The 27,726-nt window shown below is 31.7% G+C and overlaps 2 protein-coding genes across 2 annotated transcripts; one reads left to right on the plus strand and one right to left on the minus strand.

Annotated features, from left to right (window-relative positions):
- Positions 1–9,705: 9,705 nt before the first annotated feature.
- Positions 9,706–22,253, plus strand: LOC130441886 (eukaryotic translation initiation factor 3 subunit C). The gene is made up of 10 exons (XM_056775711.1): positions 9,706–9,827; positions 9,958–10,078; positions 10,129–10,261; positions 14,732–14,900; positions 14,953–15,071; positions 15,169–15,524; positions 15,588–16,563; positions 17,840–18,390; positions 20,690–20,857; positions 22,095–22,253. Exons 2-10 carry the CDS (start codon positions 9,989–9,991, stop codon positions 22,191–22,193), a joined length of 2,661 nt encoding a protein of 886 aa, XP_056631689.1. The 5' UTR covers positions 9,706–9,827; positions 9,958–9,988; the 3' UTR covers positions 22,194–22,253.
- On the minus strand, positions 22,196–26,048 carry LOC130441888 (UPF0587 protein CG4646). The gene is made up of 2 exons (XM_056775714.1): positions 25,675–26,048; positions 22,196–25,564 (listed from the first exon to the last, which is right to left on the minus strand). Exons 1-2 carry the CDS (start codon positions 25,922–25,924, stop codon positions 25,329–25,331), a joined length of 486 nt encoding a protein of 161 aa, XP_056631692.1. The 5' UTR covers positions 25,925–26,048; the 3' UTR covers positions 22,196–25,328.
- Positions 26,049–27,726: the final 1,678 nt, after the last annotated feature.

The following is a 27,726-nucleotide window of genomic DNA, read 5'->3' on the forward strand; positions in this document are numbered from 1 at the left end:
TTTTTGATTGCTTTAATCTTACCTAAATGCACAACATGCACCTGAGATGTTATTTGATTCAATGAGTATTCTGTATTTTCACAGCACTTTTTGTACAATATGTGCCATACTCAGTATCACTGCTTTCTGCATTTGAAGGAGGTTGTGCTATCCCGGAACTTCTCTGATGGTGTTGGATGTAACATTGGATATTATACCAGTTGCTTCTAGGTATTACTTTCGTTTTAAGAATCCACATTCTCTGTATTTCAATCTGCAGCTCCTTATATTTCAATAACTTCTCTGCTTCTTTTTGTATTATATTGTAGTCCAATGGTATCGCTACATATATCCATAGGCATTGCCTTCTTTAATTATCCTTTATTATTAGGTCTGGTTTTTTGCTAGTACCTTTTTGTCTGTCTGTACTTATGTGTCCAGTATTATTGTAACTTCTTGTGTGTTTATTATTTGTTCCGGGTTATGCTGGTACCACTTGGTGTCTACTTCAATGTTGTATTCCTTACTTATATTTGAATGTAGTTGTTTTGCAATGGTATTGTGTCTGGCTTTTGTTTTATTCTTGAGGTTTGCGTATTTGAGCTATGCCCATGTCTACTTTTGGTTTACTGTTTCTTTTGCAATTTGTCCAAGCAGTGGAAGCTCCATTTTTCTTTCTGCTCCAATTTTATTATCTGTTTTATTTGTTGTTTTAATCTCTTTACTATTTTTTCCTCTTCTATTAGTTCTTCTTGTATCTTGTCTTCTTCATTTTTCATGTTTTTATTATTATTATTAATTAATTATTAATCTTTAAAGTTTAAAATTTATCTATATCTTGTCTATAAAGTATTTTATTTAATGTGGTTTTAATTTTAATTTAGATTTTTTCTAATAGTTGAATTTTTTTGAGATTTGTAATTTCTGGGACTGTGAATTTTTCAAATTAATGCTGCATTCATGGATGACAATCATATAATTCTAATGAGATAGGTGTTTAAAATGTTTTACCTGTTTGTATGGCATGTTTTATAATCAAATAATACAAATTATTGAAGTTTATTTTTTTCTCTTTTCTGCAAAGAAGTGAGCAGCTAATCTATTTATGTAATATTAATAATTAGGTGATATAACTGTAATTAGCTTGATAAAGATTAAAATGTAGACTCTCTTTATAACATAACTTCCTTCTATTTTGGTTATTCATGAGGATGGTTCAGTCGCGTATGGCCTAAATGGAGACTCTCCCATTCATTGAGCACATTACGCTTTAGGATTGATTTAATATCGGCAGTAGTTAAAAAGTTCAGACACTCCGCACTATCAATATTTACAACTTTCTTAGCGGCCAGGTCTGCTATTTTTTGTTGTTGTCTTGTATATATTGCTTGATTTTGATTGCTAAGGAATTTGTGGTGAGAAATTTTATAGAGTTTGGATTGAGCTAAGGGAATCTGTGAGTATTAGGTGATTTAGTTTCGTTTGATGAAGCGGGGATGTATGTCGCTTGATATATTGCATATAATTCAGCAGTGAAAGTGGATAGGGTTGAAGGAGCTTTTAGCATATATTTGGAGGTTGGTGTAATGATTGCGATACCCTTACCGGTTTGAGATTTCGATGTGTCTGTGTAAAATGTGTACACATTGAGTATGTTATTAAAATGTCCTTTGATTAGCGTATGGTTGGTGTGTCAAATGAGGTGAGCTAGGTAATGAATTTGGTTCTTTCTATTGTCCATGGTGGAGGGTAAGAAGTTTCAATGGGAAGGTATTCGGGAAGGAAGAAATTTAATTTGCTTATATATGATCTGATTCTAGCATAGGAAAGTTTGGAGATTCTGGGTTTATTTGAAAAAAGATTTGGAAATATCTTGGAGAAGCAATTTTGGGGGGTATGATTTGATTTTACTTTAGTGGATATGTAACGCTGAAATATATTCTTCTGTTTCCCGTGTGTGGTCAAATAGTATACCAAGAAATTTTATTGATGTTTCCATTTTTATGTCTTGGGATGGTTCCATTCCCTAAATTGATAAAGTATTCCAATAATTAAGCATATATTTGTTTTATAAACATTGATCATTTGAATTGTGAGGATTTTCTTCATAATGCAATGCATACGTGTAATTTGAAATTTACAAGTGCTCCTGAACGCTTCATAGAACTATAATTACAAATTCCTAAGTAGAAGAATAGTTTAAGCAATAAATTTATTTTACATTTATGATTGTATATGAACGTTTTCAAATGATATTATTTTGAAGATTATCTGTTTGCTGAACTATTTAATTTGGGATACTCAATAGGACTTTGGAAAGGACTCTTGTTGTACAAGTACATTGATTTTTTCAACAATAGTACTGTATGTTGTACTGTAAGTGTCCCATTCCTCATATCCTTCCATATTCCATAAAAATAAAATTCCAAATTAAACTAGGTACAAAAATGCACAGACACATCGCAATTTATGATACTGTTAAAACTAATACCTCAACATTCATCAAATTTCAGGAAAAATTGTAAAAAATTAGTGATATGGTTGTGTAGAAGATTTTGAACAAATTGTTATTATTTGTAGACTGTAACTTTAGTAACTGTAGTAACTAGTAACTGTAAATTTAGTTACTAGACTAACAATCATTTCACAATCGAAATTACAAAATAATACAATCAATTTCGTTATATCAGTATATAAAGTTTATAAAACTGATATACAAAACAGATATTGTAATTTTAATTCAAGTTATACCTACTCCCAAAATTCACTGTTAATTAGATGAAGAAAAAATAATTATCCTGAAGAACTTTATGGAATATTCAAACAACAAAAAATATAATAATCATGACAAAAATATAAATCTCTCTTTACTACATTTTATTACTAAAAAAATAATTTCTGACATGTTCAAAAACTGCCGTTTTTATGTCGTAAAATTCACAGAATTATTTTAAAAATAATGGGGAGGCCCGTTAACTTGAGTGTTTAGGTCTCGGACCACCTTTTAGAAAATGGATCTCCTTTTTACAATAACTAAAAGTAACTACATAGATAATTGCCGTTCAAGAAAATATCATCGTCGACATCGGGGCACGTTGACATCCGGATCAAAACAGGAAAAAACTATTTCTACGTATGTAGTTTTTTCTCGTTTTGCTCCGGATCTGACGTGCCCCGATGTCGGCGATGATATTTTCTTGAACGGCAAACCAAGCGGCAATTATGTATGTGATTACTTTCAGTTATTGTAAAAAGGAGAGCCATTTTGAAAGGGGTGGCCCGCTGTCTTGACAATCAAGTTAAAACGGTAAATTCTGGGAATCTCACGGCAGTTTTTGAGCTTGTCAGAATTTATTTTTTATAAATTTTTCCCGTTAACGTGGCAGACCTTGGTTACCATAAGATATGTTGTAATAAACATGATGCATAGATGAATTGTCACAATAGTTGCAAAATGTGTTCAAAAACCTTCAATGTGATAAAAAAATAATGCAAAAGCATTAGCCGACAAAAAGATAAAAATACATTTACTTATGGCATCGAAAGTCGTTGAAATACAATAAAAAGAATTTGTAGAATGGTATTTATACATACCATTAATGATAAAAAGACAACGTGAGTAAAATATATGTTCATAAATTCTACTCATGATTAATATAAATTGTGGATTACTTCTTCATTTGTGTATTAAAATTTGAAATTGAAAATGTATTTTATATAAGTAAAAACTGGTTTTGTTTTGATCTTTATGTAGTAAATATTTTTGTCAAGTTAAGAAAATAACAATAACTACATTTGAGGTAAAAATATTTTCCAAAAATTGCATCAGAAGACATAGTTCTATCTAATGGTACTGGACTATTTCCTATAGGGGCATTTAAAAGTTATTATGGTTTCACGAATAGTTTCATCCATTCCAATGTCCAGTATTTTGTTTCAATTTTTATTGAAACATAAATAAAATTTCTTAATGATACTGCACGTCAGCGAAAACGGGCCACTCCAAATATTTGCGAAATCATCAGTTGTTACTAATTGCTTATTTATTAATTCAGTGAAATGGGTTAGTACGTATAAGGAGCAGGCTCTGTACAGAGGAGAAACAACTTCTCGGAATCAAGGAAACGATACAATTGTTAGTTACTGCTCAAACATCGATCGCGTGAATGGAAGTTTCGACTACTTTATGTACGTTTATTGCGATTTAAAACGTTTACGTTGTAACATTACAAGTTTTAGACTTTTAGTACAACGTATCGTTGTACTAAAGTAGCCTCCATAGAGTTGAATTTAGTTCTTAACAATGGATGAAAAATATCGGAGAGCTGTTGAGATTGACTTGATTTTGCTCGTGAACACATGAATTGGACAGTGGACGACTGCAAAAAGATATTTATCACGGATGAGAATAGAATGAGCATGTATAGCAACAATAGCAGAAATAAAGGAGAAGCTGGAGAACGGTATGCTGCCTGTACTGGGTTACCACGGGTTGCGTAGTAATGTTTTGGGCAGGTATTTCTTTTGTGGCAAACACGGATCTCGTCGTAATTGACAGATGCGCACTAACAGCACGACGATATGTTGCAGAGATTCTAGAAGGTTATGTACTACTATATGTTGGTAATGGTTTTCTGCTAATGCAAGATAATGCTCGACCGCACACGGCAAGAATGGTAACGGAGTACCTTGAAGTTAGTATGGCAAAAATGGACTGGCCCGCTCAAAGCTCCGATCTCAATCCTATTGAACATACGTGTAAGACGTCGCATACCTGGTCCATCAATATGTGAAGAGCTCCGATTGGCCCTGATTGAGGAATGGACCACCTTTCCTCAATCCAGTATCGAGGTGGCAATACGCTTTTTTGAAAAATAAACCCAGTCACTTTATGTGTGTGCTTTGTTCAATTATTGTAGTGGTGTTTATTAATAAATTTATAAATTCTCGAATTGTCGCTTACATTCTAATTGTAACCCGTATAAATATCATATAATGTGCTAAACCCATTATTGACTAAATACATCATAGATTTATTACAACAAAAATAAGCTACATGTAAAAATTTTGATAATTTCGTAAATTTTTGAGGTGGCTGTTTTCGCTAGCGTGTTGTGTAGCTAAAACGATTTAATTCCAAATATTAAATATTTGAACAAATATAAATTCCAACAGGATAAGGACATTTTTTCCTAAATCTTAATTCACCTTGGATTTTTCATAACTTGTTTAGGTAATAAAATGAAAGTGAGTGAAAACTACCTTTATAAAATATTAAAGTGCTTAAGATTGGTTCAAGGTTTACTGTCAAGTATGAATACGCAAATTTCACGTAAACTCATCGAATTTAGCGGCGCCACGGCTACACCGAAAACGGCCAGTGGCCGTTTAAAACAGACACTATGCACCATGCGTTTGCCAGAACGCGTTGTGGCTGTTCTTATATAGCCAGAACGCGTTGTGGCTGTTCTTATATAGCCAGAACGCGTTGTGGCTGTTCTTATATAGCCAGAACGCGTTGTGGCTGTTCTTATATAGCCAGAACCCGAATTAAATTATTTTATATTTAGAAGACATCAGTTCACGTAATATAATGCTACTTATTAATAATCATTTGGTAACAAAATAATACAACACTACTTATTATTTGAACAAATGTTTAATGACAAGGTTTTTATATATGTTTTATATCCATATAGTCAATAGTTAATATAAATTATTAAGAGTTGTTTTAATCATTATTCGCTGCATTTCCACCAATTTGTTTTACATGAGGAATTGTGGCATTTTGAATTGCATTGAACTTTATGTTTATCGCAGTTGGGTTAGGTTAGTTATATTAACTATTGACTATATGGAGATAAAACATATAAAAACGTTGTCATTAAACATTTATCAAATAATGAGAGTTGTACTACTTTGTTACCAAATGATTATTAATAAGCAGCATTATATTATTACGTGAGCTGACGTCTTCTAAATCTAAAATAATTTAATTCGGGTTCTGGCTATATCAGCCCGCGTTGTGGCTGTTTTAAACGGCCACGGCTGTTTTCTATCTTTGAGGGTATCACATATACAATTAAAACAATTCATAAACCAAACAAATGGTGTGGAACAGCCGAATGGAATAACGCTTGGACACGACGATTTTCATTTTTTTTTTCAAAAGAATTTATACATGGTGATGTGACATGGCTGATTCTAACTTTCTTACTTTAAATGCAACTTCCTGTTTATTTTTTAGATTTTTTCAGAAATGCAGAATGTACCTAATATTACACTCAATACTTATTTCTTGATATTGAGGAAGTAAGCGAAAAATATTCCAGCGTTCCTTTTTACTGATGAATTAAATAATAGTTATTATACAAGGGAAAAAAGTACTAGATTTCAGGTTGAAATTGTATGTTCTTCCGAAACGCAGCATATTTTTTTGTGACGAGAAAAACGATGAATTAATTTCGAAAAATTATTTTATTACAATATTCAAATCAGAAAATTATCCATGTGGAATTTGAAAATAGTAGACTATGTTGTACTGTAGACAATTAGACCTACGTTGTTTAATGAAACTTTTAAAGTGATCAAATAACTAACATTTCAATTTTATGATTTGATTTGAAAATTGTGAATTTAGTGGTTATTATTTTAAATTCTATAAAGCACAAAATTTTCGAGTTTTCTTTCATTCGACAAGAATTGGTAGAAGTAGCGTCCCAAAAATTATTGCCAGCTAAATCGCGAAAAATTTTACGAAACTTCGTGTTCAAGATTCATGGAATGAAAGATGAAAAAAAACATGCGGTTCTTAATTGTTGACGGTATTATTGGCTTATTTTTTGAAATTGACACAAAAAAAGCAATCAACAGTGTGGTAGAATTATTCAATGAATAAAAGTAGATTACGATCGAATAATATTTCAAACTAATTATATTTCTGAAACAAAGTGGGAGAGATGTAATTTTTAAGAGTACACAAATTAGTGATTTTCTAAATAATGCTCCTGATTAAGTTTATTTAATGGTCAAGGTTATTGTAGTATTTGGGATTGCAAGAGTTTGTCGAATCTGTGAAATCGGCCAGGTAACATAAGATGATAGTGAAGATTCGGGAACGTTATTAGTTATGAAACTTCACGAAACAAAGAATGATGTAAACGAGAGATTTGTAGTTACTAAAATATATGTTAAATTCTACGAGCACCTCCAAACCAATTTCATTAAGTTCCCGAAACAGTAGCTAAGTTTTTTCAACCTGTAACTTCAACTCATATACAGGTCATTCATTTCGAAGATCGTCTGCTACACTTTTAGTTGAATTTCGGAGGGACTTGATGACAATAAAGATACATGGAGGTTGGAAGTCATCAACAGTCGCTGAAGGGTAGAACGTGGGGTAGTGCTGAAATAACATCGAATTTCAACACAAGAAAATTCGACTGTTGTACCGAATAGTTTGAGGAACGTTTCATTCATACAATGCACATTTAATAATTGTACTTTTGATATAAAGAAAATGTTACTTTATTGTTTAATAAAATATTCTAAAATTAAATATCTACCCTTGCTTATATGTTTATACAACATCCGGGAAAAGAGTAATTTCAGAAACAGTGAGATTTTGCCTCAGAAAAAAATACTATAAACAGTTTTGTTTATTTTCGTTTAAAACTAGTCGTAAGGCCGCTTGACATGATGGAATACAACGTGTAATGCAACGCAAGACGCAATATTTCTTGATCAGCTGACTTTCGTAAAACGTATTTTCATTTTTAAACTAAGCACAAAATATAAGTAAAAATTTGAGGTTAGAAATTTGTTTATTTTTACTTTTTACAGACACTTTCATGCAGTTTCTTGCACGTTATATTGCATTATGTCAAGCGGCCTTTAGAAACTTGTCTACATGCATGACAGTAGTGGTCAGTGTCAGTGCTATTAGCACTTGAATTTCTTTAACTGTACGTAATAATATCAAAAAATGGTGTATTTAACAGAAATACACAAAATAACCACTCTACAAATTATTGGTTATAGAAATAATATTCAGACACAAATGGAAGTTGCTCGCTTATTTCACCAGAAATTTACAAATTTGCCACCTATACCTATATCGCAAGAAGCAATAACCAATATCGCGAGCTTGGTAATGTACGACAGATAAAAAAAAGTAGCAGCAAATGCAGTAAGCGATGATATGAAATTGCATATGATACTTGAGTTTAAAGAAAACAGAAATAATTGTGGTCGAAAAGCAGCACTGTTCAACCTTAGCCATACACCAATTTTTCAAATATTATAGGTCTCAGGACCTTATAGAAGATGATTTTGCTAGGAGAACGTATTTTTGTGAACAAATTATGGCAATGTTAGATAATATGTGATCTAAAGTTGTTTCTGCTGTGAAAAACTTCTGCATTTGGTTGTCATGACCCTAATTAATTTACCTATGGTTCTAACAATTTTATTTTCACCTAAAATTAAGGAGGAGAATATAGTTTTACAGAGATAAAAAAAAACAATTATTTGTGACTTCACCAAACTACTATTAATGCCAAATGTGTTTTTATTTCAGTGTTTATTTACCACGTTATTTGAATAATTCTACTGGTACCAAAGTTGGAATATTCTCAATAGTTTTTTTATAAAAACTAATATGGACATTCAGCATACGTTATGCTGCCAAGTTGAAGCATTTATTCAATAAGCACAATTTAAGATAATGCGAGACAAAGGTACAAGAAAGTATGTGTTGAATGACAATTCACGAATAAATTATCCAAGAGGGAAGTGCTACCAAATATTAGAAAAATTCTCTTACGACTGCTTATACTACAACCAGATATAAGAAAAATGAAATTAAAAGATTGATCTCATTTTAAATCCTGTATGTCTTTATTATAGTTCTAACCTAACCAAATTAGCTTATATTATTGTACTGGTCTAATCTAAACAAAAAAAAATGTCCAAGAACTTGTTAGTTATGAAACTAACATTGATCCATAAATTGTTGTGAATTTACGGATATAGAGCACTGAAACTGAATTATACTTTCAGAGAGGTAACTGAGAATGTAGAATGTATTTTCCAAGTTTTGTTGTTGAAACATGAAATAATTGAATTATTGAGTCAAACTAATAGAGTAAAATGGAGTTGTATGGTCACTACTAAAGAGAAATCGACTAATAAATAAGTTATTGTATTCTATTTCTAATTACCAAACCTCCGTTCTTATGAAGATATGAATTGAAATTCATATCTTCTTCACAACATACTGAAAATAAGGAGTTACCGAGATTTCACCCTGAATACCTAAATATATAATCATTAGCAATAAATATTCCTGATATTTAACAGAACATGAAAGTAATAATAAATAGACTTTGGAAAGAACCACTGCCATCAATTTTTACGTGATAAGGAATAGGCCACTTTCAAAAGACTGGAAGACATAAAAACGAGCGTATTTTCAACACCTACACTGTAAAGTTGGAACAAATTTATTATTTAATTAGTAATATAACATTCACCCTACGTGTAGTTTAGCAACTATCCGCGTATATAATCTTTGGTAACTATCAATCAACAAGTTAGTTCCATAATATTCCACGCTACTTCTTTCTCACTAGTTTTTGGCCTACACTTTGATATTGTAGTAATCGCGCCACAGAACACGTCAACTGTAAGTTGTGTGGTTCGTGCTAGAGAATCAAACGATTTATAAAACAAACAGGTTACCAATATTTATGACACCAGTTGGCAACACTAATGATGTCAGTTTTTGACAATACCCTTTCAACTCACGTTCTAACATAAGTGTTGAACTGTATCTTAAAATATTTTTTGTAAGTACAGAGGACTGAAAATTTTATAGCTAAACATTATGTAATGTGCAGAATTTTACGAATGTTCTTCACATACATTAATTATCCTTTAGCAAAATGAATTATTCAAATCGCATGTTTTCACTTTTAGGTTGCTGTTACAAGTTGATACCTTGTAAACCATGAGTAGATTTTTCGCCGGATCCGATTCAGACTCGGATAGTTCATCTGAGGAAGAGATTATTCAACGTCCCCAAGTTCCCGCTTATACTGTAAGTACCTTTATTGAAGTCCTTGTAGATTTATTAATGTTTATGTTTAGTTCAGTGACGATGAAGAAGAAGTGAAACGAGTAGTTAGATCTGCAAAGGAAAAACGATATGAAGAACTTACCAATATCATTAAACAAATTCGTAATTATAAAAAAATTAAGGACATGTCTAGCATGCTTAACAGTAAGTATAAATAGAATATTGACAATAGCTTGTAGTTTAATTAATTTATGATATAAGAATCAAAGTCTTCACATGTGTCGTTTATACACAATAATTTTATGTCATAATAACTTGTTTAATGTACAAAAATTGTTTATTTATCTATTCGTTTATTTGTTTACACCATCCCACAATCCAAAGGCAAAGTGGGAAAAATATGTATAAAAGTTAACAATTGAACAATTATATTTGAAAAGTACAAATAAACAATGGCATATTTAGATGTAGTGTAAATAATGTATACAGAAAGATATGGAAAAGTAAGCATAACAATTCTAAAAAGTTCTATGATAACCCTGACAAATATGAATAATGAGAAAGCTATAAAACAGTAGAAATTTAGTTTTTCATGTTAGAGATATTGCTGCTAAAAATATCCCAACAGTTCTGCATATGGCAATGATATTGATTCATTCTATATAAAGGTGAAAACTTGAGAACATTAGTTCTAGAGACTGGAAAGTAGAATTAAAAGTTGGACCAAGTGGACAGTCAATTTTATTCGTTATAATTTTGTAGACGATTATTCAGGAAGGAACACATGCGTTTAGCTGCTAGATCGTTTAGGTTGAAATGTTTTAACAGTGTGCTTTGAGGTGTTCCTTGTGATATTAAAAGAACTTGAACCACATATATTTAACATACTTTCTGTGAATATTATTTATTTTGTTTATATGAATTTAGTAGCTTGGGACCCATATAAGAGAGGCATATTCTAGTCTTAGAAGAACAAATGCATTAAAAAGTAAAAATACAGGATAATATTAATGTGCTCAACAAAGAACATACATTTACTATCAAATATAACACAAAGATCTTTGAATACTACAGACCTTAGTTTCCCGTAGTGAAAGATAATGTATCATATTTAAAATGTTGAGAGAAAGTGCATTTTTATGGCACCACTCTCAAATTGTATCTAGATCAGCATCAAGTAAGTGACAATCACCAATGTTTAATGTCAAATGATATAGCTCTAGATCAGAATTAAGTAAGTGACAATCACCAATGTTCAATGTCAAATGATATAGCTCTATATCATCTGCATAAAGGAGAACATTGGAATGGAAATCCAAAACAATATCATTTATAAATGTTATAAATAATAATGGCTCAAGAACTGAGCCTTGAGGCACTCCAGAAGTTGCGTTGATTTCTATGGAGTTGAAACCAAAGTAAATAACTGTAAGCTTTCTATCCGTGAGGTATGACAGAAAAATTGGTGAATGAATTATTTAAACCAATGTTGGATAACTTAGTGAGAAGGATGCCACGATCCAAGCGATCAAAGGCTTTGAAAAAATCTGTATATATGCATTAAGCACATTGAATTTGCCACTGTAGATCTACCAGAATAAAAACCGTGCTGTTCATTACATATGGATAGTTTCACTTGGTGGAAAACAACTTTGTAAAGCAGAGTTTCAATATCTTAGAAAAGTTGGATATAAGTGTGATGGGGCAATAGTTCTCAATGACATCCTTCTAATAACCCTTTTTAAAAATGGGACAAACTTATCCAGTATTCCATATCACTGTAAATACTTCAGATTTTAACAACAGATTAAATATATAACACATATATGGGTTTGCAAGAAAAGACTATACCCTCATAGTATAAAGGCTAATAAACCATCAGGACCAAATAAAAAGTATGGTTTTAATTTTTTGAGGCTAGTTAAAACTTCACACTCAGTAGAAATGCGAGTAATACATGGCAAACAATTTATATTTGAATGAATATTATCAAAATTAGGAGTAGAAAAGGTAATTTATCCAGATTGAAAATAATCAGCAAAAGCATTTACAGTGTTATCTAGTTGGTCAAGAGGTACAATCATATAGAACATAATATTTATGTCTATTAGGTATGTTAGTAGGTTGGTACTTGGATAGGTCCAAAACTTCTTAGGATCACTTTTTAGCTATTGTTCTACATTTCTCATGTAGTTATAATGACTCCGACATATATCTCTTTTAATTTGGACTTGCGTATCACTAAATTCAATGTAGTTATCATTATTATTGGTGTGCGACATTTAGAAATGCAGCCAAGAATGTCATAAACCTATCATCATTTGTTGAGCCAGCATACATATTACAGTATTGAGGAATATTAAAATTGCCAATAACAACAAAACAGTCATCATTCAGCAAGTGGACATAGTTTGTGAGAATATATAGAATGTAAATTTGGGGGAAAATGAATTGAAACAAGATTCTAAACCTTTCCTGACCAAACAGTCTTGATTCCAATAACATTAAGCGTAGGAAGCACATTAGTTATATCTGATAAATCGAAAGAGTTGGTACTATAATGCAAACAAAATTCCGCCCTTTTGGTATTGGTAGATTAAAATTTTCGATTTGTCCTGAAAATTACGAAATCGTCGGGAAAAAGTTTAGATTCAATCATGTTTCAGTAATAGTGATCAAATCAAAGGAACAGTTAATAGAAGCATTTCAAATAACAAAAAATCTAGTATTCATGCTTTGGAACATATTTTGATAATAGGTGGTGAACTGTTTTGTTTTGGACGAGAGTAGAGCTGTAGAGTTTGCTCTCCTCCACTGGAGTCTACATCAACTCGATGCCAAACATATTGGATTTAAATTTTTCGAGTTTATAAGTGAAACATGGGCATTGTGAATCCCATACTACATGATTCGGATTTGGCCGACCCTTCGAAATACAATTAAACAATTAAATGAAGTTGAGTCCGATACATTAGTTACTAATTTTATGATTTCCAGCACATTTAGGACATTTTTGAGTTTTACAGCAGTTTTTAATAAAATGTGCAGAACCGCAACATTTAACTTTAACTTAGTAGCATCATAAAAACTAGGCAGCAATCATACTTGACGAGTAAACTACCTTCTTGCATAGCCTTCTTGTAGGAATTAATATCCAGAGATAACTTTGCTTGAAATATCTAATTAACCACCCAACCCACCCGCGTTGCTGTGGCAGAGTGATTTGATTTGAAATAATTTTAATGACAATACAATTGCTCTCTGTTCTGTTTGTTCAATGAAATTATACTGGCATCGAGTTGTTACACGTTTTTTACAATTGCCCATAAAATAGATCTGAAGAAATTTTGGATCTTCATTTGGCATTGTCATCAATGATCCAATTTTATGATATACCTGGCCTTGAATTTTGAATGTTGTCTCAGAATTACGACCATCAGCTGACAAATCATAAACTTCGGATGCTCAAAACGACGTCATTTGGAAGCAAGAATTAAATTTTCGTGTCTTACGCAAAAATAATTTTGATTCATTTGAAATTCCAGAAAGAAGGGATTTCAAAGGTTCAGGTGGAGTAGAGAGTGGTGACAATACAACTTTTTCTGATGCCCACACATCCCGGGTGTTTTATTACGAAAGTTTAACGCCTGACAATAATTGCATATTTTGTCCTTCGCACCAATAGTAGTAACTTTGGAATCGCCCGAGTAATTGATGTCTGGTTCATAATTAAATGCAAGACGAACAAATGATCCACGTGTTACTGCGAGGTTGGTTCGATGATTTTCTCGGTTTTGTTCTTTATATGAATCTATGTGTTGTTGACGTGCCACCCTGGTTCTCAATGCATTTTCTTGTCGACGATTATTACGCTGTTCTCGTGCACGAATTTCAGCTGTGCGAATTCTTTGAGCTGCATTTCTTTCTGCTCTCTGTTCGACTGATTCATGAGCTCTTTCAACACGTGCACATCGAGTCTTCTTGCTATGGGCATTAAGGTTGGATTTTTTTGGTGGCATTTTACCAAAAAAAGTAATTGAATTTTTAATGTGAATGAATTTCGCTGTTCTCTGAATAACTGGAAGTTAGAAGTAAAAAAAATATTCGAAGTAATGTACGCAACGAAGACAAAATGAAGAATGATTTGAAAGAAGCGAAGTTAAGTGGTATAGGCAAAATAAGACATGTATAGTGTGTAGTCTAAGAAAATTTATCACATTAAAGTGTGGCGCCATCTTTGAGGTGCAAAGGATAAAATTTTACAGTTCTCTGTAAAGAAATTTGCTTAAGACGCCATCTGTTCCAGACTTATGGAAACTACGATTAATAACACCAATCAACGTTAATGATCAGTTTATTATTAATTATTGAGTACATTAATTGAAATAATAACTATCCTATAATTTAAGTTGGACCAAATTACATTTATTTGCTCACTTTCATGAATATCAGTTGACTCGTTTTTGAGTTCATTCGGGACATACACACGGATACTGAATATTTATATATTAAGATTAATATCCATCAGCCTAGAAATCCACCATAATTTTAAAATAGTGATAATAATTATTGCTTTCCAAATAGTATATGTTTTCTGGAAGCATTGTACCAAATGAGAATGATTTTGAAATATTCATACTATATGTTATTATTTAAATCATTTGATTTGATTAGGTTTTGAAGAATTGCAAAAGGCTTATCAAAAAGCAGTACCAGTAATAATAAAAGAAGAAAATGGCCAAACTCCACGATTTTTTATTAGGTGCTTGGCTGAAATGGAGGATTTTATCAATGAAATGTGGGAAGATAGAGAAGGAAGAAAAAATATGAGTAAAAACAACAGGTGAGGTGAAAAATGTTGAATTATAATATTTACTCACATTTTACAACTTTAGTAAATCTCTCACATCCATGAGGCAGAAGTTAAGAAAGTACTTGAAAGACTTTGAAGATGATTTGGCCAAATTCAGAGAAAATCCAGAACAGCCTGACGATGAAGAGGAAGAAGAAAAGCGTAAGTTCTGAATATAGTGTATGTGATGAGGAATAAATTACTCTGAATCTAAATAGGTTTTATTTTAATTAAAATTGGATAATACATTTATTTTCAGCTGAGGCAGCAGAAGATTCTGAAAATGAAGCACCTCCCAAAAATGCGTTTCTCAAAGCTCCACCTAAACAAACTGTTGTTGATGATAAAGATGAATCATCAGATTCGGATGATTGGCCATCAGATTCTGAATCTAGCTCCGAATCATCAGATGATGATGAAGGTAAATACACTAGCATGCGTGAACGATTCTTGAAGAGAACTGGTCCTGCCCATGAAGAAGATGAAGAGAGGGAAAGAAGAAAGGAAGAAAAAAGAAAAGAGAGGAAAGAAAAAGGAAGAAAGTTGAAAAAAGAAGAAGAGGAGGATGGAGAAGGAAAATGGGAGACTGTTAATCGAGGTTTTGCAATTCCGAGTGTAAGTATTGTCTTTTGAATAAAATTTAATTTAAACTTGTTATAATTTTACATCATTTCACAGGAGAAGCCAAAAATGTTTGCAAAGGATGCTGAAATCGATTTAAACCTTGTAATTAAGAAATTGAGTGAAATAATGGCTGCTAGAGGTAAAAAGCGTACGGATCGTCGTGAACAAATAGAGCTTTTACACGAATTGCAAAATGTTTCCGAACAACATCAGCTTGGAGCTGCAATGTTCATTAAAATCAAATTGGCCATCATATCCGCAATTTTTGACTACAACCCAAAAGTTTCAGATGCTATGAAACCAGAGTATTGGTTGAAACTAATTGAAAGAATGGCTGAAATGTTGGGAATGCTGTTGAATACAAATAATTTAATAGTATCGGAAACTATCACTGAAGAGAATGAAAACTTGGAAGAACCACCATATCGTATAAGAGGTTGTATACTAACTTCAGTAGAAAGATTGGATGACGAGTTCACTAAACTTTTAAAAGAATGCGACCCCCATAGTAACGAATATGTTGAGAGATTGAAAGATGAATGCAAAGTTTCTAACATCATTGATAAAACTATGAAGTATTTAGAAAGAACTAACATAGCATCTGAGTTATGTAGAATATATTTACGTAAAATAGAACATTTGTACTACAAGTTTGACCCTCGAGTTTTGCAACAAAAATCTGGTGATAACAGTATATCTAAAGATGAAGTAACATCAGTACAAGAAATGGAAAAACTCTGCAAATTCATATATGCTAAGGATAGTACAGATCGTCTCAGAACTAGAGCTATTTTGTCACACATTTATCACCATGCTTTACACGACAATTGGTTCCAAGCTAGAGATTTGGTGTTGATGTCTCATTTGCAGGAGACTATTCAACATTCAGATCCCAGCACACAGATTTTATATAATAGGATGATGGCACATTTGGGTTTGTGTGCATTTAGGCATGCAAATATTAAAGATGCTCATAATTGTTTAGTGGACTTGATGATGACAGGAAAACCAAAGGAGTTATTAGCTCAAGGTTAGTATTTTTTAAATTATACTTACCATCTTACCATAAATGATTTACTAATTTACTCGACTAAATTGCAACAATCGAAGAAAAATATCGATTGTTGATAATCAGGTGTTTTAATTTCCTCGCGGAACCCTGGTGCTCCGTGGAGCACTTTGAAGATGGCTCTACTAGTGTAACAATATAACGTCCCGATACATTATATTCAAATGAACTGTTCCACTGGATTCCCACTTCATTTTATAAGTACAATACTTTTCTGTAATTTTATTTGCATTTGCAAATGTTAATTTTATGGGGGATGCTCATGTGTTTATCTCCCCAAGACCAATATATTATGGTGGATAGATTATGTTAAGAATTTGTTGAAAATTTGGATTCATTTCTAATTAATATTTTGTGATATTTTCTATCATAATTTTATACAATTTCATCAATTGATATTGTCAGTAAATATTTCTTATGTTGTTTGTACTTTAAAGCAAAGTTAACTCTTTTGTTTTAACACACTGTAAGTAGTTCAATAATGTATGTTAATTCATTTAGCAGCATTTTTTGCTTAAGTAACGATAATTGCTATTAGCTTCAGCACAAATATTTGCCTTTCGATTTGGCCTAATTTCATTAATTGCTTTCTGAAGTGGTAGATTTTCCATTTCCAACAATTTCGTAAAAAATCACATTTTTCAAATCTTTCAATAATATGACTTTTACTGGGTTATGTCAGATTCGGCTTGTATGCATGAGCTCAAGTTTGTGAGTTTGTAAATATTTTATTTTTACTGTACGGCATCTTTGGGCTAACCAATAATGGTTGACCATATTCTTTGTATTAAAACGATAAAACTACTTTGTAAAAAACTATTTATTATACAAGAAAAAGAAAAGTGAGTAATTTGATACGTTAATGGAACTTAAAGTATCTAAGGGACACTAGGAATTACTTAACTATGACGTTAATTCCCATTAAAAGCGGTCATTTTACAAAAAATTTTAATGAATACAATAATAACTTGAACTTAGGTAGGTAGATTTATGATTCTTCAAAATCACATAAGACAAAAATTAGGTAATGCGTGACGATACGTTAATGGAAGGTAAAATAAGAGACACTATGTATCACTTAACTAGATGATTAACAGATCCTAATGGTTTCCAACACAAGAAGTTGTATCTCTGTCTGGGTTACATTCGTGCAATGTTGCCAAATTCTAAATAGGAAATTATTATGCCAGAACATTTTTGTAATGAGGTAGTTAATAGTATCAATATTATATTTTAGGTTTACTTCCTCAGAGACAACATGAACGTAGTAAAGAACAAGAGAAAATAGAAAAGCAACGTCAAATGCCGTTCCACATGCATATAAATCTGGAACTTTTAGAATGCGTTTACCTAGTATCCGCCATGCTGATTGAAATACCCTACATGGCCGCTCATGAATTCGACGCTAGACGTAGAATGATTTCTAAAACGTTTTATCAACAATTGCGTTCATCAGAACGTCAAAGTTTGGTAGGGCCACCAGAAAGCATGAGAGAGCATGTAGTAGCAGCTGCTAAAGCTATGAGAAATGGAAATTGGCTAGCTTGTAATAATTTCATCATCAACGATAAAATGAACGCTAAAGTTTGGGATTTATTTTATCAAGCAGACCAAGTTAGATCCATGCTTACTAAATTAATAAAAGAAGAATCTTTGAGAACTTATTTGTTTACTTATTCTCATGTGTACGATTCTATATCCATGGCGACGTTATCGGAGATGTTCCAATTGGGAAAACCTGTTGTACATTCTATTATATCTAAAATGATAATAAATGAAGAACTTATGGTAAGAATTTTTGTTTGCTCAAATCATTTAGTAAAGAGACCACAATTATTTATAACTGTTTCATTGTGTCAGTTAGATTTCTACAAATATTACAAATTTGCTGTCGTTTAAAATTAATGTGTTTACATTAATTCGGCTGTAACTGAAATAACTGCCAATCTATTATATTTTTACTTGTATGTTCCTCCATGGTACATTCGATATCCAGCATATGATACCATGTTAGTTTAACCAGACATTAAATTTAGCCTTATAGTAATGGTCAAGTATGTATAGTTTTGTTCATGCCAAAAACGGACAAAGACAAGAAAATCAACCAAACTATTATCAACCGATTAGCTTCACTTCCTTTTTCTTAAAAACTATGGATATAGACTTTGAACAATACTCAGAAGTACGGCTCTCGTAAGAAAGCTACTTTAAACCAATTTGCTTATCATAAAATCTAGTCCACCACAAGTGCACTACATTGCATAATTGGAGATATAGAAAAGATCTTGAAAGCAAAGATATTGCTCTAGCCTCCATCGATATAGAAGGAGTTTTCAACATTTCACATCAGTTAATATCAAAAGGACGTTAAAAGACCGAGGCGATGCTACAACATCGTATAGTAACGGCAGAAATGAATGGAAACACTTCCACTGTTACTATAGAAAACGGCTGTTGGCAAGGCGGAGTCCTATCAGTCCTACTGTGGTCATTGGTAGTGGACAAAATCCTCACTAGTCTTAGCAGTGCTATATTTACAGTTCTAGTCTGTGCAGATGATCCCACTTGGAAAGTGGGGCACAAAAACTTCCCAAAAAATAGTCTCCTTTGAAAGGAGTCTACATATTTTGGAAGCAGAACAATGAGATGTAGAGTCTTGTACAAAATATTTTTTAGGTATAGGTGCAGAGTGGTTATTAAGTAAAAACGACTCGCCAAAACAATCTACATTCAACAATGAATTGTTTTGACATTGTGGTCAAAATGTGAATGTTCATTTAAAATTTTTATATACCAACGAATAATGAAAAATAAAACATATGCTAACTCAAATTGATTAATATAAGTTATCCACTATATTTTTATCAAAATAGCTATATTGAAAATTAGTATTAAGATAAAAACATAATATATCAATATAAACCATGTTGATAACAACTTATCAGTTTAAGTTTCAATAGAAAGTCAAGAAAAATTATAATAAACTCAACTGTTCCACTGGATTCTCAATTCACTCTACCAGAGCGCAGTGAGAATGTATGATTGAGTATTTGTCTTTGCAAGCAAATATGCTTCCACTGTTTCGTTTTTATGTGCCATGAGCGAGATAAAAAATGTATGAAGAAGGTGTTTGAAATATATAGAACCTAGGCACTATTTTAATAATATAATTATTTCTCTATTTGATGCGATTAAGAGGCCTTCCTGATCTCTAAATTTATTTCTAAATGATTTTTTTTCTTTGGGGCTACAAAACAAAATGATTATCGACACGGCTTTAAAACACACATATTTAAACAAAAAAAGAGAAAATAATCCTTTATTTTAGAACTGAATAGGAATTATATAGAAAATAGTTTTGTAAAAAAATAAGTTAAGCCATTTCAAAAAATAGTTGGAAAACTTTCATTCTTATGTACTCCATGCATATCTCTGTTCTGATATTGAGCAATTTTGATGCAAATAAAATTTCAAAAAGTTTGTACTCAAAGAGTAAATTTGGAATCTAGAGTTAAACAGTTAATAATCCAACTTTATTCTAGAACTGAATAGGAAGTACATAAAAAATAGTTTTGTCAAGAAATAACTCTAATTTTAAAAAATTGTTGAAAAACTTTTATTCAAAAGTTAGTTAATCTTCGGTCTCTGAACACTCACTTCTTGTTTATCGAGACGCGCGTTATACAGTATAATTGTGAGTGTTGGTGAAAACAGTGTGTTCAGTACTTCATGCATATCTCACTTTCCTGAAACTGAAACAATTTTCATGCTAATAAAATTTCACAAAAGTTGCTACTCAAAGAGTGGGAACCTACAATTGAAACAGTTAATTCAACTTTATTCTAGAACTGAATAGAAATTATATAGAAAATAATTTTGTCGAGAAATAAGTCTAATTTCAAGAAATTCTTCAAAAACATTCATTCTTAAGTACTACATGCATATCTCACTCAAAGAGTAAAGTGGGATTTTATTAACAGTTAAAATTTTAAATTGGATCCAGGTTTTATAATTTCACATATGCCCATGTTCTGCCTAATATTTTATAATACTTTTTGATAAAGTTAAGATATGACTACTATTTCAGGCATCATTGGACGATCCAACTCAAACTGTTGTGATGCACAGAAGTGAACCATCTCGCTTACAATCTTTAGCTTTACAACTGGCAGACAAAATGAATAATTTTGTTGATTCTAATGAAAGAATATTGGAAACTAAACAAGGCAATTTCTTCTTGCGTGGCGCAAATCAGGTGAGTTATTCATCCAGTATCAAAATTATTTGATAAACTTTCTCACATCGATATTAAATATTCCTCCGAAAGTTTGACATTCTTACTTGAAACTTTTCAAATATATGAAATTGATAATGTTCAAGTGAAACTAGACGAATATTAGAGCATATTATAAGCGTAAAAATAATCTTCATATTCGCTTCCGTTGATTCCCGTAATCAACTAGAGAAACGAGCTTAATTTTTTGTGATAATTGATATGATGTGAAAGATTACAATGATCTGCACGAAATACAAAATTAATGAGAAGAAAAATTGACCTTTTTCTCACTTTATCGGTCATTACTTGGTTCCTTCATGACCTAGAAATATTTAAAGCGGCTCATTTTAAACGTTAAAGTTCAAGATTCAGAATGATATTTGGTAGATCTTTTAAATATAATCTGTTAACCTTTTCTTTGCGACGCCCTTTTATAGTCGGGCCAGTGATGCTTTGCCCCATTTTAATAGGTCTAGACGAATGTTCTGTGCTTGCGGACCATCCCTATAGTCATGAGCAAGATTTTATTATAATTATTATTAAATAAACATAAACGCGTTCTAATGGATTTCAGAAATTATTGACAAAGTAATAGTCTAGGAGCCAGTAACAGATATACATGAACAAGTTCCTCTAAAGTGGTAATCAGTAAAATGCATTAGAAAATAGTATCATAAAGCCTCGTGACCGTCAGCTGTGGCTCGATGGGGGATATGAGCTGTTGTAGCCACCCATGAAGAAAAAAATACATTCATTCTTTCCTCTCAGCTAAAAATTTGTTAAATTGTAGTTAATCTAATATCTGAAGGAAAAAGCATCAGCTGATTAGTTTTCCCTCGACTTACTGCTAGCTGATTTTTTTATTTACCATAGCAGTATATTAACAATCAGCTCACAAATTTTCGTTTGGGAGGAAATGACGTATCTTTAATTATGTTATTTCTAAATATTCAAGCAACTCACGCTAGCATAACATAGACAGTAATAAGGTACGTTTAGAGGGGATCAGTTGTAAGCATGACTTTATATATTGCTGAAATCCCCTTTAAAATCCGTTCATTAGGTTTTGATTTTGTCCCGAATAAACAGACAATCGCGCTGGAAGTCTTTGTGTTATAATATATTAATATTGCTGTCTGTTACATTTCTAAGAATATTAAATTAATGACTATAGATTGAGATTATCGGTTTTTAGTATAATAGAATATTTTTTTAGGGCAATTTCCGAGGCGAAAGGCAAAATTACCGAGGAAGTAATCAAAACTGGGATAGGCAAAGAAGGGACAGAGAAAGAAGAGAAAAAGATAATTATTAATGAGACTTTCAGTTTTCTATTTGTAATCAATTACACATAATAAAGAATAACTTTATTACACTTCTTCTGTATTTATTGTGAAAATGTATGGGGATATAATTTGGATATACACAATAACCATTAGATTTCAGAATTAAATAAGTTTCATTTCAATTCCCTTAGTTTATTCCTTCGATAGCAGTTCCAACCAACTATTACAAATATTAATATATTATATAGTTTTGGGTATTGCATGTGCAATGTGGTAAGAAATAATCTAAATAACTGGAGCAAAAAATTGATGACAGATTAGTCAGGTAAAAATATAATTTTTGTGATAAAAAAAGTTTTCTTACCTCGGAAGCATCGTAATCAATTCCTATCTACTTTCCCTTTAACTAATTTTCCAATTTAATCATATTTTCAAGAATGTAATGGAGAAGAAGATACGATCGAGCATTTCCTCTGCCGATGTCGTAACTCGATGTCAAATGCAGAGGGACGGCATAATAGAGTGGATTGAAAAAATAACAAATAGAAATAAAACTTTATTATGGGTTCGAAATTGAGCTATAAAATGGAGAAAGGTAGGAGAGTGATTAGCTAGTTTACTAATTTTCCAAATCGTGAAAAATAAAGGATAACGTACTTAATAGCCCTCCGAGTGAACCACGATTAATCAAGATTGCCCGTAATAACCTTGAATTTGAGCAAAAAATTTGAATAGTTTGGAGGTACGAATCACTGCTTTTCATCAATTTCATTACTATCGAAATACTGGAGACGAAATGTCGAGTGCAGTCTCTCTTAACCCAATAACGTCATAATGGTCATAATCAGCGGACGAAAACGTTGTACAACTCTAGCGGATCGTTACTGTTACCAATATGTAGCAGTAGCGCTGAAAGCGACCAAAGTGTAACATAATGTGTAGATGGCAGTTTACAATAATATTTAACCCGATGTTACATAGGTGGAAAATTCTTACACCAATTTGTATTTTTGTGTTCAGCTACACTTCCTTTATCACCTACAATTATTTTTTTGAAAAACAAAACAATGGACAGACACGCCGATTCTTCAGTTTTATTATAGTATAGATTTTATTGTTACAGGGTGTTATATAAAGTAGTCTAATAATGAATTATTTTTATAAATTCCTTTGACTGTTTTGTTAATTTATTACTTCCGATAATTTAATAAAACGTCAAGACGTTCAGCAAAGTTGATTTTGTTACATAGATACATTTGAAATACATTAGACTAGACTAGCTCCCCCGGTAGAGAAAAAATTAGGGTAATAGGCCGTCGAACGTAATAAAGAACTCACCAAAAATCCCCACTATGTTCAGTTTCAAACCCAAATGTTAATCATCTCATTTATAAATCAAATGTAAACACACCTTCAAAAACACAATTTGAACTAATGCAGGATGAGTTCAATTGATAAACATACACTGGCTAATCAAGAATCACTATGAAGTGGTGGTATATCTGTGTGTGAATATACCAATATTTAAACTGTTTACTTTCAAGTGGCGATTAAGTTTGGATAGAAATAGGAGTCAGCAATCTAAAGCCCTTAAGTTTAAATATAAAGACACAGAAACTTCAAAAGCCATCTTCATAATTGCACGGAACAAGTGTTATTAGAATAAAACAATGTTATGGCTCAATCAGATTCTAATTTAATAATGGGCATAATGAGAATATGTAAGAAACTATGTTAAATTTTGTGGGGCTTTGAATTGGCTCTCCACAGATTTAATGAAAGTGATACTTTGATAATCATGGCATATTTCTTGAACTTAAAAATTTATTAGCTCAGTTAGATGGAATTCTGTAAGTATCTAAAAAATTCTTCTATATTCCAATAAACTTCCAAAGAAATACTGAACGTGCCCGTTGATGTTATGAACAAATAATTGAAGAAATTAATAATTCTCCTTTTTCTATGCCATATGTTGCAATAAAATCAATGAAAATTTGACAAACCTAAATACGGTAAAACATTTTAGGTGTTCTGTAATGACCTGCGTGAAGTTATCCACGGATTTCTACCAATAATACAAAATATACTAAACTTTTGCAAAAAAATGTCAATAGAGGAGACATTATTATAGGCTACATAATTTTACCACAAAAAATTGAAGATGACCCAAAATTTTTCCAATTTTTTTTTAACTATTTCAAAGGACACTTGATAAGTAATCTATTGACAAAAAATTGTGATGTTCTTTATAAATTCAAAGCCCCACAATGTTTTCAAATTTTTATATCTTAAAATTTAGAAGTAATACATTTTAATTATCCCCTTCATAAATATGTCTAGAATTGTTGAGTGTATATATAAATATTATTGTAAATATGGATTTTAGCCTGAATGACTAGCTCTAATACTTGAAGTACATCATTCATTCGAGTAAGGATGATATATCAAAAAAATTGTCTGTGGTGAACAAAACAAAGAAATAAAATGTGTTTCTTGTAACAGGTATAATTATTATATATATGCAAAGATCAAAGATGTGACATTGTGTACACAGATGTGTGAATTATGGAATGATGAAACTTGAATAATTTTCTGTCTATAGGTTCCTTATTAAGTGTCCTTTGCAATAGTTGAATAAAATTTGAAAAAATATTGGGGCTTCGAATTCAACTGAATGAATTGCGTCAGCTTTTAAACGTAAACTTGATAAATTTGTATGGACATTATAAAAAATACTTACATCACAATATGTTTAAAAATGAGTCTTTAAATATAATTTATTCACTTGGTAGTAAAATTATGTAGCCTGTTATAATGTCATTATATGTCTCCTCTATTAACATTTTTCGCAAAAGTTTATTTTGTTGTTGAACTTGCATATTGGAAACATTGCAAAGTGCCTAAAATTTTTTACCACATGTCACCATTGTTTTCATCCTTAGATATAGTTGTCAAGAAGAATAGAACATGACATAATTGTACCTAGTTTATTGACAAAAAACTTAGTAACCAAACCAAATATTGAGTAATATTTATTAAAGCTATAATTCATGATACTATTTGTTATACTAAAAGTTGGTTACCATTTTAATTGAATATAAACACAGTAAGGAAATTTTATTTAAATTAACATATTGAAATTTGCCATAAGATAAATTGAACACTTATTTAGCTGGAACGAATTTAGATTCAAACTCATATATCCCAATAGATTGCATACTTTTTTCATCATATTCTACCCATTCCTTTTCAGTCAAATTAATATTATCAAACACTTTTCCACTTTCTTCAGCTTTAGCTAGCCAACCTTCACCTGGTGTAAATTCAAATGGTTCTATTCCTCTGCATTCAAAGGTTACAAGAGTTTTGAATTTGCCCACATCTTCATTTGTGTATTTACCTATGAAAAATAAATCACAATAAAACATTCCTACATTTCTACTACTAGGTTAAGCCACGGTTCATAACAAGTTATTGCCAAGATTTAATGTAATGTAATAAACTTATTACCATTACTACCAGGAACAATATCGAGAGAATTTTCTCGTCCACATAGTCGACATTTTGCTATAAAATTATTTTCCGATTTTCCAGTTTTTCCAGGATACTTAGTATTTTCAGAAATGTCATGCCACTTATTAGATTCTTCACCACAGCTAGTACATTTTATCTTTACTAGAAAGTTATAATCTGGATGATTGGTAAACAACTCTTCAATACCCTCGAGGGTAGCTTTAATTTGTAAATTGATTTTTCCCATATGTCTTCAATATTCTTTGAAGAAAATAAACAGTTAAAAACAAGTTATTCGCTTGGTGACAACTGACAGATCATAGTTTTTCCGATACTATGATTTGACGTCAGGTAGTTCACCTATCAGCTGATTACTGATCCCAAACCAGATCGAGATCATTGTTCCGATCTTCGCGTTCAATGTTCGGTGGCAATTTCGAATTTAAAACTGAACCTACAAAAACATTTCATTTTTATTACATTAGTTTTGTTAATGTATGAATTTGTAGTTTTTATTAATTTATAGATCCTAATAGAGATGTGTGAAAGATTTAGGTGTTTTCATAATTATTATTGAGCAGTTATCAGTGATTTACCAATACAGACGTATTTTACAATTAATTTATATATAAATAAGGTAGTTAGTCGGAATTCAAAAAGAATAGAAAACTCGAATCAGTAGCCTACCAAGAACGTCAAGGAGGATTAATAACCCCAAATGAAACATCATCGCGGATCATAAAAATCCATAAAAACTAAAATCGGGGAAACAAGTACATAAAGATCATGGCCCACGTATCACTACAAAATACAAGTGGCAAAATGGGCAATAAAAACATACAAGGGACAGAAAATGAAGCCCATTGACCTAACCTGACAACTAAGTATTCTAAAAAGAGTGTAAACGTTATGGTATGATTTTTCGGAAAATGATATTCTCTCCAAGGGTTTTCTAGTACCGAAATCCCGAACATTACCCGTATTTTATCCTTCGTTTTTAGTTTACCTAGCTCAAACTGTTCCGTGGAAAGGATTTTTTCACAGATTGCACTTAAGTGGATTGATGTAAGAAATAAATGTACTCCTAATTTGATAAAAAGCGAGTTGATGACCGTTTTTAATTACTATTATAATTGTATTGATTTTTAAAAATATGTTAAAACCCACCAAAATATGTTAAAACTGACTTGCTCCTCGGAGAAATATAAAAAAATAAAGAATGTTACTATATAATTTTGTTTTTTATTTGTCCCTGGTAAAAAACTAAATTTACGTATTTTTTTTTGCCTTAGCCTATTTAAGCATTTGCCTCTTATAGGCTGAAAAAATCTGGCAACCGTAGTAAATAACCACTTATATAGTTACAGATGCAATGTCCTCCCAACTATAGTTTATCAAAAACTATAAAATCACGATACCAAGGCGACAGAGACAACGCGGTGGGCGAATGCAGAAATTGACTTACCACAAGTAAGTTGTAAGAAAGTTGACCAGTAGGGGCATGAATGTAAGGCCCGAATACCAAACTCGCTAACTCAAGAGGTCGGAAACTTCTATTTTCCATGGTTAAAATCAGAGTTAAAGCTGGTATGGGAATGCACGCAGTCTCTTAAATATTGGGAGCAAACAAAAAAGTTACCTTAAGTGGGTACTCGGTCACACCGGGACATTAACTGAAATAATCGAAGAGATTTGTCTTTTTATCTACTAATTGGACCAAAAAGGTCCTTGTATTAAGTAATTATGCTCATTGGACACTGTTTGGCAAATTCCACCTCAATAACATCGAAAAATGTCGTTTCTAAAATGAAGCAAAGGAAACAGTTGATCCTCTGCCCTGTAAGCTGATCATACAGAAAGGGTAAGATACGGTACTTGCATTCACACTTTTTAAAATCAGAAGAGGTAAACCAAGGACTCCTCGGACTGGTAGGTCACTTTGCAATTTAGTTGGGTCAAAGTGTTAAGTCGTGTTAACAAGGTCTATTCATGGCATTCACGCTGCTCTCATCTAATCTAATACGATGGTTGCTAGTTGAGTTTTGAGAC

This window comes from Diorhabda sublineata, chromosome 3 (genome assembly GCF_026230105.1).
Source record: "Diorhabda sublineata isolate icDioSubl1.1 chromosome 3, icDioSubl1.1, whole genome shotgun sequence".
Taxonomy (NCBI): domain Eukaryota; kingdom Metazoa; phylum Arthropoda; class Insecta; order Coleoptera; family Chrysomelidae; genus Diorhabda; species Diorhabda sublineata.

What these genes read in the sequence shown, in the direction of transcription:
- LOC130441886 (XM_056775711.1), top strand. Translation starts at nt 9,989, where the DNA reads ATGAGTAGATTTTTCGCCGGATCCGATTCAGACTCGGATAGTTCATCT. An exon ending in AATATGAGTAAAAACAACAG is followed by an intron (nt 14,901 to 14,952) that starts GTGAGGTGAAAA and finishes TTACAACTTTAG; the next exon opens with TAAATCTCTCACATCCATGA. An exon ending in TGAAGAGGAAGAAGAAAAGC is followed by an intron (nt 15,072 to 15,168) that starts GTAAGTTCTGAA and finishes ATTTATTTTCAG; the next exon opens with CTGAGGCAGCAGAAGATTCT.
- LOC130441888 (XM_056775714.1), bottom strand. Translation starts at nt 25,924, where the DNA reads ATGGGAAAAATCAATTTACAAATTAAAGCTACCCTCGAGGGTATTGAA. An exon ending in TATTGTTCCTGGTAGTAATG is followed by an intron (nt 25,565 to 25,674) that starts GTAATAAGTTTA and finishes TATTTTTCATAG; the next exon opens with GTAAATACACAAATGAAGAT.